A 13258-nucleotide genomic window follows, 5' to 3' on the forward strand; every position below is an offset into this window, starting at 1 on the left:
ATATTTATGAATTCATGCCCTTTTCACTATTTGTCAGTAGCAGTTGGATTCCTGTCTGGGATACTAGGGCAGCAAGCAAGCAGGCACCATTTTGTGAACTCTTGATATTTAGGCAAGTTTTTAATCCTACCAAAATCTAGTTTATGTGCCAGAATGGGGGACCTGATGCCCATGCCCACAATTGTAGGCAGTGAGGAGGGAGGGGGAAAGTGAGGAGTGCAATGACCTCTAGGAAGGGCAGAGGAAAATTAAAGTAATTACTTGTCGCACATCCATGGATGCTTAAGGGCTCTTACACATGAGCGTTCTGACCTGCGCTCCCCTGCGTTCCGTTTTTTGGCGTTCAGCCGCAGGGGAGCGCAGGAATAGACGCAAGTCATTATTTGAAATGGGGCTGTACTCACTCAGGCGCGTGTAGGCGCGGAACGCAGGTTCAGACGCAACATGCTGCATTTTTCCTGCATTCGGCGCCTACACACGCCTGAGTGAGTACAGCCCCATTTCAAATAATGACTTGCGTCTATTCCTGCGCTCCCCTGCGGCTGAACGCCAAAAAACAGAACGCAGGGGAGCGCAGGTCAGAACGCTCATGTGTAAGAGCCCTTAATAACAAAAATTAGCGTTTCATGTTTAATTTGAAAATTGTTTTTTTTTTTATACAGATTTTTATGTTTGGGCGTCATGTTTTTGAATTATTGCCAGAAGATAGCTTAAAAAACATGAATTGTTCTGTTTCTAAATTCAGCTATCGAAAACATCTTGACAATCCTAAAGAAATAATTTCAACCACTGAAACCGACTGGCTTCTACGTGGTGTACGATTTAAATATACAAGAAGAACTGTTATCACATGTAGAGATATCTGGATTAAAGGAGAACGAATACTATTTTACACTTGGGGGTGCCAAAAATGAGGCACCCCAAGGAATTTATTTTACTTAACTGACACCCCAAGCCGGTGCTCCTATCTGCAGAAAACTGCACCGACTCGGGGTTCTTCAGCGAGCACCACGGAGTGATCCACTTTCTGCTTCTTCAGTTTTCAAATTTCCGCGGAAGATCCATGTGCAGTTGAGTGAAATAGCGGCTTATTTGTTAAAGTTAGGCTTTTCGCTCTACTGAGCATGTGCACCTGCGAGAAGAAAGAAGAAGAAGGAAGCGATCGCTTGTGGTCCTCACTGGAAGGACCCCGGGTTGGTGCAGATTTCTGCTGATAGGAGCACCAGCCCGGGGTGTCAGGTAAGTAAAAGTAATTACTTGGGGGTGCCTAACTTTTGGCAACCCAAGTGTAAAATGGTTGTGGTGTGGGCCCTTTAACAGAGGTTGCTGAAGCTTGCTTGGCAATGAAAAATGTAGCTTTATTATAGCGTTACACAGCTCAATTTCAGCATGGCATCAGAACAGCAGAGCAGTTTCCCTAGGTCTTTCCTTGAAGAGAGTCAACATCAGACAGAGAGACTCTTGCTGACTGGGAGCGGCCTTTTATACCCAAGGCTCCCAGAATGCTTTGTGGTTCTGTGACATCATACATCTCACATACGTCCCAACATTTTGGAAGTAAAAAGAGGGACAAAAAAAGTTTTCCACACGTAGCGCAGCAATTTTTTGACCACACCCCTTTCTGTGGCCACTCCCCCTAATTACCATGTTTGTTTTACAAAATTTGGCAGGTTATGAAAGTTTGAAAATATTTCTCCTTATCTAAACTGTTTTTTTGTGCCTCAAAATTGTTACAAAGTATCTTATTCGCACCTGTTAGCTGTTCTGGGCTCTCTGCTAAAAGCCAATTAAGTGAGAAACTTTGTTTCTTTTTCTGGCTGTTCAGTGCAGAGAAAAGAGGGACTTTCCAGTACAAATGAGGGACTGTGGGTTGAGCAGTCAAAAGCGGGACTGTCCCTTCCGAAAAAGGGACAGTTGGGAGGAATGATCTCACATTAAACAAATGTTAAATTTTAACAATAATTGCAATTTCTACATGTACATTTACATATTAGCCTTCATAGTTTACAACATAAAAAAGGTAAAAAGAAACTCACATTTAAACAAAGTTTGAATTCTAAGCTGTGAAATGTCTGTGCACAGCTGATAACAATCAGGCTACACCCATGTGTTTCACCAAACCCTGTGCAGACTCATCAGCTTGGGATACTCAGGTAAGTATTTTAAACTTTAAGGGCTCTTACTCACTGGCGTTCTGACCTGCGCTCCCCTGCATTCCGTTTTTCGGTGTTCAGCCGCAGGGGAGCGCAGGAATAGACGCATGTCATTATTTCAAATGGGGCTGTACTCACTCAGGCGCGTGTAGGCGCCGAACGCAGGTTGAGACGCAACATGCTGCATTTTTCCTGCGTTCGGCGCCTACACGCGCCTGTGTGAGTACAGCCCCATTTGAAATAATGACATGCGTCTATTCCTGCGCTCCCCTGCGGCTGAACGCCAAAAAACGGAACGCAGGCGAGCGCAGGTCAGAACGCCAGTGAGTAAGAGCCCTAAATGTTAAAGTTTGAACTCGTATATAAAGGGTATATTTTAGTGGCAAGTTGCTTTTCTAAGAGGAAAAACTAATGTTTAAATGTTGTAACTTTCTAGAGCTGCAAAACAGACTGCTTTCACATGGCTTTTTAACCCTGTTGTTGCCATGTTCAACACAGGAGAAAAAATATGTTTCAAGGCTGAGAATGGCGTAGGACAGACACAAGAAGTAATGAAAGACAGATTAAGAAAGAGAGAAGACAGAAAAGACAGAGAAGAAAGAAAGTAAGAAAGTACTGTCCTCCACACATATCTCAACAACAAAAAAAAGAAAAATGTATCTAAGTGACATAACTCTGTCACAATGGTATTCCTACCTCTTTCTGAGAAATGTATTATTATTTTTTTATAGAAGTGGGGATCCAGAACAATAAAACATATTAGAAGCTTTCTTCTATAGGTGATCTAACAGTCATATGTTGCTGTTTCAGTACTCCTGTCCTATGTTTTATTATCCTGCTGTACATGGATTTTTTAACAACATATCTATTGTATTTTGGCTTCAGTTTCATGAATTTCATTACAGCCCAGTTTAATAGCCCCAGCTGCCGTTGTGTGACTAATAAAGATCAGATTGAGTAACAGCAATGAGCAAAGAGACCGTCCTTATTACATTATGGCATCATTTCACAATTGCCTAATTATATTCATTAGATTTTATTCCTGCTACAAGAGGCGCCACCTCTTCTTCAGATTGAGGATAAAAAGAGACAGACCATTTCAGCATCACTGCTACTGAAGAGACAGGTAAGAGAGACGTTATAGTCAAGGAGCCAAGACAGTGGGTGAGTGTGTTCTTTAATTAGCGGCTCTGATATTCCCTTTTCCCCTTTCATAGGTCAAAATGCTGCGCAACTCTCCAATAACGCTGCTTTTGGGACTTGGTAAGTAAATCCTGATAAAAGTGACCTTTATTATGACTCAATAGCTTTTTTTATGACATTATCACCTTAAAGGGGAAGGAAACCTAGTCGGCGCAAACCCCCCACCCCCTCTCCCGTTTGTTGCCCTCCCTCCTCCCCCCTGGCCTACCCGTCCCGCTGGTCAAATGCCCCTAACTTGTTACTTACCCTTCTGCGCAGGTCCAGTCCAGGAGTTCACAGACGACATCTTCTTCCTGCTTTGACCGGCGCATGCGCAGTAGGATCATTTCGCCGGTACGATCTACTGAGCATGCTTCGTGACTTTTGGCGCATGCGCAGTAGATCCGTACCGGCGAAATGCTCCTACTGTGCATGCGCCAAAACGCCATTCAAAGCAGGAAGAAGATCGCGTGGAAGAAGATGGCGTCTGTGAACTCCCTGGACTGGACCTGCGCAGAGGGGTAAGTAACAAGTTAGGGGCATTTGCCCAGCGGGACGGGTAGGCCAGGGGGGAGGAGGGAGGGTGGGCAACAAACGGGAGGGGGGGTGGGGGGTTTGCGCCGACTAGGTTTTACTTCCCCTTTAAAGAGGAACTATTATAAAAATAAAAATGTAATACAGACTTTATCTAATGGAAAAATGGAATTTTCTACATATAGATATATAGCTAAAATCAATACTCTTCATTGTCCTCCTCCTTTGGGGCAAATTCACTAAGGCGCGAAGCGCCGAACGCTAGCGTTAATTCGCTAGCGTTCGGCATTTTCGCTACTGCGCAAATTCACTAACGAACGCTGGCGTAGTTTCGCTAGTGTTACTTCGCAACCTTACGCCAGGCAAATCTTCGCTAGCGACGAAACTACGCAAATTCACTAACTTGCGCAGTGAACTTGCGCAGTGAACGCTACCTTTTACGCTAGACTTCCTTCACCACCTCAGACCAGGCAAGCGCAATAGAGTAGATAGGGATTGTTTAAAAAAAAGTAAAACATTTTTCTAAGTCCCAAAAAACGCTGGCGTGTTTTCTACATGATGGCTGATAGGCTGAAAAAGATCGAAAATTTCCTACATTTCCTGACTCGTGGCAACTTACCTAGACAGTGGGCACATGTGTAGGGCAAAATAAAATTTTTATTTGTAGATTTGAAGGTTTTCTAGGCATTTGTAGTGCAGATACATGTTCCTCCATTGAAATTTGAATTTTGCGCCATATGCAAATTAGCCTTCGCTAGCGCAACTTCGCTTTATATAGCGAAACAACGCTAGCGCAACTCCGCAACCTTACGCTACCCCTGTGCGCAACTTCGGATTTTAGTGAATTTGCGAAGCGCTGGCGAAACTACGCCTGGCGAAGTGCGGCGAAGCGCGGCGAAGTTGCGCCTGGCGCAACTTCGCATCTTAGTGAATTTGCCCCTTTGTGTGAGAGACTATTATTTTAAAAGGCAGTTAGTCCTAATATAATGTCAAGGCATAGGGAACTCACACCAATGAATAAAGGCAAACTGTCTTTCAAACCAACCAACTCTGACGCAGAGCTCTATGAAGAGACAGATGCCGATATGGGGATAGTAAAGATTACTATATTTTACTTGATTATTTCAAAAATTTGTACAGGATTTTTAATTGATTATATTTAGAAGTGCGTTTCATCTTCACGTTGACATTTAGAGGCTCAATCGAATTTTAGTGGTATTAGAACATTTTGAAACCACAATTAAACTCTATTTCTTTAAAACCATGAATGCCACGAAAGTTATTAAAAGAAAAATGGCCTGAGCGATCCAAAAATAATTTCTCAAAAACCTCTATAAAAATAGTTTTTCAGACAAAAAAAATCTGAAAACCTCTGTGACCTAGTTCTTAATAGAGTTTTTGTGGATTTTACACTCAGGGGGCATATTTATCAAAGGTCGAATTTCGAATTGAAAAAACTTCGAAATTCGAATTCAAAAAGACCAACTGAAATTAATTCAAAATTTTTTTGGTCGAATAGGTCAGTTTTCGATCAAATAGGTCCATATTCGGCCAAATTTGAATCGCACGAATTGAAGGAATAGTGTATATTGTGTAAATTTCAATATTCAAATTATAGCTTTTTTTTCGAATTCAAATTGAATTTGGACTATTCCCTAGTCGAAGTACACAAAAAATAGCTCGAAATTCAATTTTTTTTTCATTTAGAAAATTCTGCCTCTTAGTAAAACTTTTTTTCATTTTAGAGACATTAAGGGGCATATTTATCAAGGGTCGAATTTGAATTAAAAAAACTTGAAATTTGAATTCAAAAAGACCAACCGAAATTAAGTTGATTTTTTTGATCAAATAAGTACGTATTCGGCCAGATTCGAATCACACGAATCAAAGGAATAGCGCATTCAATCAAATTCGATTCTAAGTTTTTTCCAAAAAAACTTTGATTTTTCAAAGTCTACCAATTGAATCCAAATATGTTCTAGGCTAAAACAGCAATTTGGCAGGTTTTAGATGACAATTTTGACAAATGTTCGAAGTCAAATTTTTAATTTTTATCAGAAACTTAAATATTCTAATTTTTTAATCTTTTTCAAATTCGATTCGAATTTGGACTATTTCCTAGTCAAAGTACACAAAAAATAGCTCGAAATACGTATTTTTTTCATTTAGAAAATTCACCTCAACCTTTGATAAATCTGCTCCTTAGTAAAACTCGATATTTTTTTTTGAGTTTTAGAGACATTAAAAAAAAATTTTAGTGGAAAATTACGAATCGTGAAAATAAGGAAATTCGAATGTCAGTAAATAGAATAGAATTACTATAGAATTGGGCTTCATTCTTTCGTTTTTATAGTTCTTAAAATGATTTGACTTCTTCTTCTGACTCTTTCCAGCTTTCAAATGGGGGTCACTGACCCCCATCTCAAAAACAAATGCATTTGGTATGCGGTTTTAGGGGTGGAAGGGTTGTTGCATCAATGATAAGAAGAATACATTTAGACATGAGTTTTGCTAAAACAAATGCGTATAATAATGGCCATGTATTTTTCATTCCCTTTTGTACAGCGCTCACAGCGACACTGGTGATATCTCAGAATGATATAGTTCCTGGTAAGAGAAATGAATGTCCTTAAACATGTATTTAAAGGGGAAATTAAACTGGAACTTTAGAATGTTGTAGTGGATAATATTCTTGGCCACAAGTCAGAGCACCAAAGGGCCCAAAAGCATGTGACTCAGTACTTGTGGCAGGGACAGTGTTACCCTCTGCACTTCCCACTAAATTGAAAATCTGGCACAAGGTGCAGAGCGCAACAGATGCAGGGCAGCAATGTCGTTACCACCTGCGATACAGGCTGAGCCCACAACTGTTCCTTTACTTGAATGCAGCTCTGTAAATATTTTGAGTTTACTATATCTCTATACACCTGTGGCTGTTCCTGCTGAATTGCGAGGGAATCAATAATGGCATAGATCTACAGTTTTTATGCTGCAGCTATACTGTATCTAAATACAGGGGCTGTCCATGCAATATTATACTGAGTACTACATGAATGGTCTTATCTCTATTCACAAGCTATGAGCCAATGTGGAGGCCTGTTCCTGCTGAATGAATTATGTGCATTGAATAATAATTTCACTGTCAGGCTATGAGCAAACTTAAGGGACTGTTCCTGCTGAATTGTGCTTAGTACAGGGAATACCTATGCTGCCATAGTTTTATATCTCTCTATACAGACTATGAGCAAAGTTAGGGACTGTTCCTGCTGAATTGTGCTTAGTACAGGGAATACCTATGCTGCCATAGTTTTATGGGATCTCTCTGTACAGACTATGAGCAAACTTAGGGACTGTTCCTGCTGAATTGTGCTTAGTACAGGGAATACCTATGCTGCCATAGTTTTATGGGATCTCTCTGTACAGACTATGAGCAAACTTAGGGACTGTTCCTGCTGAATTGTGCTTAGTACAGGGAATACCTATGCTACCATATTTTTATATCTCTCTGTACAGACTATGAGCAAAATTAGGGACTGTTCCTGCTGAATTGTGCTTAGTACAGGGAATACCTATGCTGCCATAGTTTTATGGGATCTCTCTGTACAGACTATGAGCAAATTTAGGGGCTGTTCCTGCTGTGATTAGTGCAGGGGAATAACTGCAAAATCAACAAACAGAAATCCCATGAGTACCAGCTGTAGAGCTTAAGACATGATGTAAATCACACAGAGGCGGGCCAAGCAGGGCGGGTGCCCTAGGCAGCCCAGCCAGCTCACGCCCTCCTGCATGCGAAGTAAAGCCACTCCCGCATGCATGCGCAGTAACTCCGCTCACGTTTGCGTGCGCAGTAATGCCACTCAAGTGCGCATGTGCGGGGCGCATAGGGCAAGCAGAGTTCCAGGTGGGTTAGGTCTAGGGGTAGGCAGAAGAGGTAGCTGCCCAGTGCCCCCCCCCCAATCATTGCGCCCTAGGCAGCTGCCTCTTCTGCCTACCCCTAGTTCCGGCCCTGAAATCACAGTTTTGTAGGCAGTGAGCTAAGGGGCAGATTTAATATAGGCCCGTGTGCATGTAGCTATGGGTGCAACTAGAAATGACTGGGCTCCACAGCTCAGGAACCCTCAGGAAATGGGCTGTTTGGTGCATGAGCCACACTGGGTCCCCCAGGAGCTATGGGGGCCGCTTTCTCTTATATTATGTTTACCATTCAGTAGTGTAAATAAATAGTATAGTAGAACTATTATGCATAGTAAATATTCGAGTTCTGAAGGAAAGCCGAAGAGCATTTTTGTTTGTCCTGGTACCAGAAACATCTCTCTTCTCTCATTGTACAGAACGGCTGTGCCCAGTTAACCAGCGGTGGTACAGATGCAAGCCTTGTCTGACACTTTGTGGGGTCAAAGCCAAGTGCTTGGACAAGTGTGTTCCCGGCTGTGCCTGCAAACCTGGATATGCAAAGCAGACTCTCGACTCTCAATGTATCCCAGAAGATAAATGTATCATCTGCAAAGGGCTGCAGGTCTATACTCCCTGCAGTGGTCACTGCCCACCTACCTGTGAGCCCAGGATGTGCCATCTCATGTGTATCCCGGGGTGTAAGTGCAAATCAGGACTTGTCTTGCACAATGGGAGGTGCATCCCTCCGTCACTGTGCCCCAAAACATTACCTGCAAATCCTTAAAACAATAAATGTTACCCCAATGATCTGTACTTGGGTGGGACCCTGCTGAATGTATCCTATGGCCGGGTGGGTTGACATGTAACAATAAAAGATTTGTCTCATAACTGAGTGAAATTGGAATTGTTCTTGTACAAGTGGATCTAAAGGAAGGGGGAGAAGGAGGAAATTATTTATTTTCTATATTATATCACCCTCTCTATTTCAATAAAGTAGGGAGAAATATTTTTTTTGAATTGTGCTTAGTACAGGGAAATACCTATGCTGCCATAGTTTTATGGGATCTCTCTGTACAGACTATGAGCAAACTTAGGGACTGTTCCTACTGAATTGTGCTTAGTACAGGGAATACCTATGCTGCCATAGTTTTATGGTATATCTCTGTACAGACTATGAGCAAACTTAGGGACTGTTCCTGCTGAATTGTGCTTAGTACAGGGAATACCTATGCTGCCATAGTTTTATGGTATCTCTCTGTACAGACTATAAGCAAACTTAGGGACTGTTCCTGCTGAATTGTGCTTAGTACAGGGAATACCTATGCTGCCATAGTTTTATGGGATCTCTCTGTACAGACTATGAGCAAGCTTAGGGGATTGTTTGTTATGCTTTTGTAGCCGAGGATGAGTAGAGTATAACAGTGCTTTATTAGCAGGCTCATGCAGCCATTACACAACAGTAAGCAACTCTAACACCACAAGCTGTATAGAAAGTATGCACAGTATAAATCTTCGCACAGTGACATCACAGGCCATTTGTATAAACACCACATATTCCCCCTATAGTAGGAAAGCATTTGGACAACTATAATAACCAGCAACAATTAAACAGTATGCATTTTAAAACAATATTATACATTCTTAACATCACAAAGTCCTTGGTCCATGCAGGTAGTTTTCTGATTCTCTCCGTACCCCTTATAGGTTCACTTTTCTTAGGCCTATTGCAGTTGACATCAGGAGTAGGAAAATGTCCTTCATCAAATGGAGCTTCTCCAAAGTCATATCTAACAGGAGCAAGACGACTTGCATTCCATATGCGTCCATCAGACAGTTCATATGTGTATGGTCCTCGCTGGCGTCTAACTTCAAGTGGTGTAGTAAATTTAGATTGTCCTTGTTTCAGTATTCCTGGTTTTTTAATTCTGACTAAAGATCCAGGCTGAAAGTGTACTTCTCTGGCACCACATTTTCTGTCAGTATAAGCCTTGCATTTGGCTTGTTGACGTTTCACAATGTCAGCAGTAGACGATTTTGTAGGCACCGTATTTTGTGGAAGTTTGATGTCTGTAACATGTAACTTAGTATGCATCTGTCTGCCATGTTAATAATTCAGCTGGAGATGATTGGGTTGTTGCATGGCATGTTACTCTGTAGTTATTTAGGAACTCTGTTGTAAATAATTTCCAAGATTTCCCAGTAAGATTTGCTGTCTGCAGTGTTTCTATTAGACTTCTGTTGAATCGCTGGATTTCTCCATTTGCTTGTGGGTAATACACTGAAGATTTCCTATGCACAATATTTCTCTCTCTCAGAAATGGTCCGTTGTCTAATATTAACTCCTTTGGATTACCTTCTCTGCTGAAGACTGTAGACAGAAATGTTATTACTGTAGCTGATGTTGTATGAGAAACAAATGCAATTTCTGGCCATTTACTGTAATAGTCTATGAAGGTTATAGCAAATCTACAGTCTATGGGAGCATCTGTAAAAGGAGGGACAATATCAATAGCAAGTTTTTCCCATGTCGAATCAGGGAATGGTACTGGTTTTACATCTGGTCTCAACTTAACTTTGTGTACAAAGTTCTATGCACAGCCCAATGAAGTGTTGCTTTGTGGTGAAATTTTAGACACTGGCTGTGTGGCAGGCACTGGTGCTGTAGTAATGAGACCATCAACTAATTGTAGGTTTAATGCAGCAAAGAGATCCCTTCCAAGTATAGCAGTTCCCTTTTTCACAATGTAAAAGTCACATTTTGCAGTATTTGATTCAAATTGTACAGTCACTGGCAAGCAACCAAGCACAGGGATCCTTTAAGTAACTGACCAGTCTCAGGGCAGGTTCAACAAGTGGATCTTTTGCAAAGAATTTTAAGAAAATATCCTTTGGTAGTATAGAAACAGCTGAACCTGTATCAAGCATCAGGTTAATGGAGTGTCCCTTGTCAGCAGAAGCAGTACTGACACTGACACTGCTTTATCCACACTGAATAGTGTAACATTTGATTTGTAGTAGTGACTTCATGAATATCTTTAGCAGAACTACGGCAGATCTTAGCAAAATGCCCTACCTTTTTGCATTTGCTGCATTGTACAGCTTTTGCAGAACATGTAGCATAATTTGCAGTGTGTTGTGTTGAACCACAGTGAAAGCAGTATTTTTATTTGTATTTGCTGCATGGTTTTGCAGTGAATCCCTTTCCTTAACACTGTATTTTGCCTGTGACATTATTAGGCCACAGTGCTGAATTCACAGTCTGTACATTCCCAGCAGTTCCCTGACTGAGAGTTTTCTCTGACACTGCTGTTTCAATTTGGCTAGCAACTGTAATAGCCTTTGCAAGGGTTAAATCCTGCTCTAGGAGCAGTCTCTTTCTAATGTGAGGTGAGTTTGTTTTCTCCACTATTTGGTCTCTTAGCATTTCATCTGTTAGATTCCCAAACTCACAGGTAACAACCAGATCTCTCAAAGCTGCTACAAATTGTTCTGTGGATTCGCCATTACGCTGTCAAAGTTGGTGGAATTTATATCTTTCAACAGCAACATTTACTCTTGGCAAGAAAAAGTTCTTTATAGCAGTAAGAGCAGTTTCATAAGTCTCATCAGGTAATGGTAATGTATAGAATATACTCTGTCCCTCTGCTCCCAGGCAGTGAATAAGTAAAGCACACTTTCTAGCAGCAGAAATCTCTCCTTGGTCAGCAGCAATAATGTAATTTTCATACATATGGATCCAAGCAGTAAAAGGTATGGTAGGCTCACCAGGGTTTGGAAGAAAGCTGCAGGCTGCTGCAGAGGTAGAAGAGACATCTCATCGTCAATTTGTTATGACTTTGTAGCCAAGGATGAGTAGAGTAAAACAGTGCTTTATTAGCAGGCTCATGCAGCCATTACACAACAGTAAGCAACTCTAACACCACAAGCTGTATAGAAATTATGCCCACATATAAGTCTTGAGCACAGTGACATCTACAGGCCATTTGTATAAACACCACACTGTTCCTGCTGAATTGTGCTTAGTACAGAGGAATACCTATGCTGCCATAGTTTTATGGTATCTCTCTGTACACACTATGAGCAAACTTAGGGACTGTTCCTGCTGAAATGTGCTTAGTACAGGGAATACCTATGCTGCCATAGTTGTATGGTATCTCTCTGTACACACTATGAGCAAACTTAGGGACTGTTCCTGCTGAAATGTGCTTAGTACAGGGAATACCTATGCTGCCATAGTTGTATGGTATCTCTCTGTATAGACTATGAGCAAACTTAGGGGCTGTTCCTGCTGAATTGTGCTTAGTACAGGGGAATACCTATGCTGCCATAGTTTTATGGTATCTCTCTGTACAGACTATGAGCAAACTTAGGGACTGTTCCTGCTGAATTGTGCTTAGTACAGGGAATACCTATGCTGCCATAGTTTTATGGGATCTCTCTGTACAGGTTATGAGCCATAAACAGGCTGACCAGGTCCATTCCCTGCATGATGAGCCCCTGGGCTAACTAGACAGGAAATATATGATGATCCACACATTGTATGGCCGCCTTTTAATTTTGCTTTTGATTGTTCATAGAATTGTTCATGATGGGCATGATAGGTATAACAAAACGTGAAGAGGAGCTGCAGATCTACTGGCCCTACTTGCACTGGCTTACACTGCTCACAGGCAGATGATTTTTCCAAACCTACACAATTCCCAAACAGACTGATATCTATAGTACATAAAGAATAGTCATGTTTGGTAGGGCCCCCAAACACCATACATTAACCAATAATCGTATGTTTATGGGCAGTTTAAGTCAACTGTAGAGTTGTCACTGCTGTGTAATTGTGGGCCCCTCAGGGGTAGGACTATGGAAGAAAACTGTTGCAATTACATCAAGTCTCAGGATGGTTGGAAAACTATGACTATGAGTTGGTTTTGAGCCCAGAACATCCCTTTGCCGGTGTGATTGGAACAGTAAATTGTTACTGTGATGTCATACTGGGTAATATATATTGGCTTGTCTAATAGAAGGGAATGAAGAATCTGCTTGGAAATAACACCTGCATCAAGAATGGATCTCCTTTCCATTTCTCATTTCCAGGGACAGCAACCAATTTTCATAACATTTGTTGTAGAGAATTATTGTCCCTAATTTTAAACCAGGAAATTCTCAGCAGTGACCGTTTATTATAACAATCTCAATGAGACTCTTATATTACCCAAAAGGGGTGCTTGTAACTCATACCAGTGGTCGTAATTACACCCAGCAGAAGTTTTATGCAAGTCGGATAACCCGTTGTTTTTTACCTTGGTATAAAAACAAATAAATTGTAGTTCTATAAAAACAGGAATACTATTAATATTGCAAGACCTGTATATCTGTAAACAATTTTCTAACTTCCTGCATTTTTTTTTTGTTCTGATTCATTCATTTCATAATATGAAATTTTGGGTGAGTACATTGGTGCTTTTTAGATTAATTGTGCCACAACTGCTGCAACACAA

The 13258-nt window shown here is 41.2% G+C and overlaps 1 protein-coding gene across 1 annotated transcript; it reads left to right on the plus strand.

The window, feature by feature from the left end:
• The first annotated feature begins 2083 nt into the window (after window positions 1-2083).
• Window positions 2084-8651, plus strand: LOC108695966 (serine protease inhibitor swm-1). The gene is made up of 5 exons (XM_018224911.2): window positions 2084-2153; window positions 3187-3279; window positions 3371-3416; window positions 6435-6479; window positions 8201-8651. The coding sequence occupies exons 1-5, from the start codon at window positions 2106-2108 to the stop codon at window positions 8545-8547; spliced, it is 579 nt and encodes a 192-aa protein (XP_018080400.2). The 5' UTR covers window positions 2084-2105; the 3' UTR covers window positions 8548-8651.
• The last annotated feature ends 4607 nt before the right edge of the window (window positions 8652-13258 follow it).

This window comes from Xenopus laevis, chromosome 7L (genome assembly GCF_017654675.1).
Source record: "Xenopus laevis strain J_2021 chromosome 7L, Xenopus_laevis_v10.1, whole genome shotgun sequence".
NCBI classification, from domain to species: Eukaryota; Metazoa; Chordata; class Amphibia; order Anura; family Pipidae; genus Xenopus; species Xenopus laevis.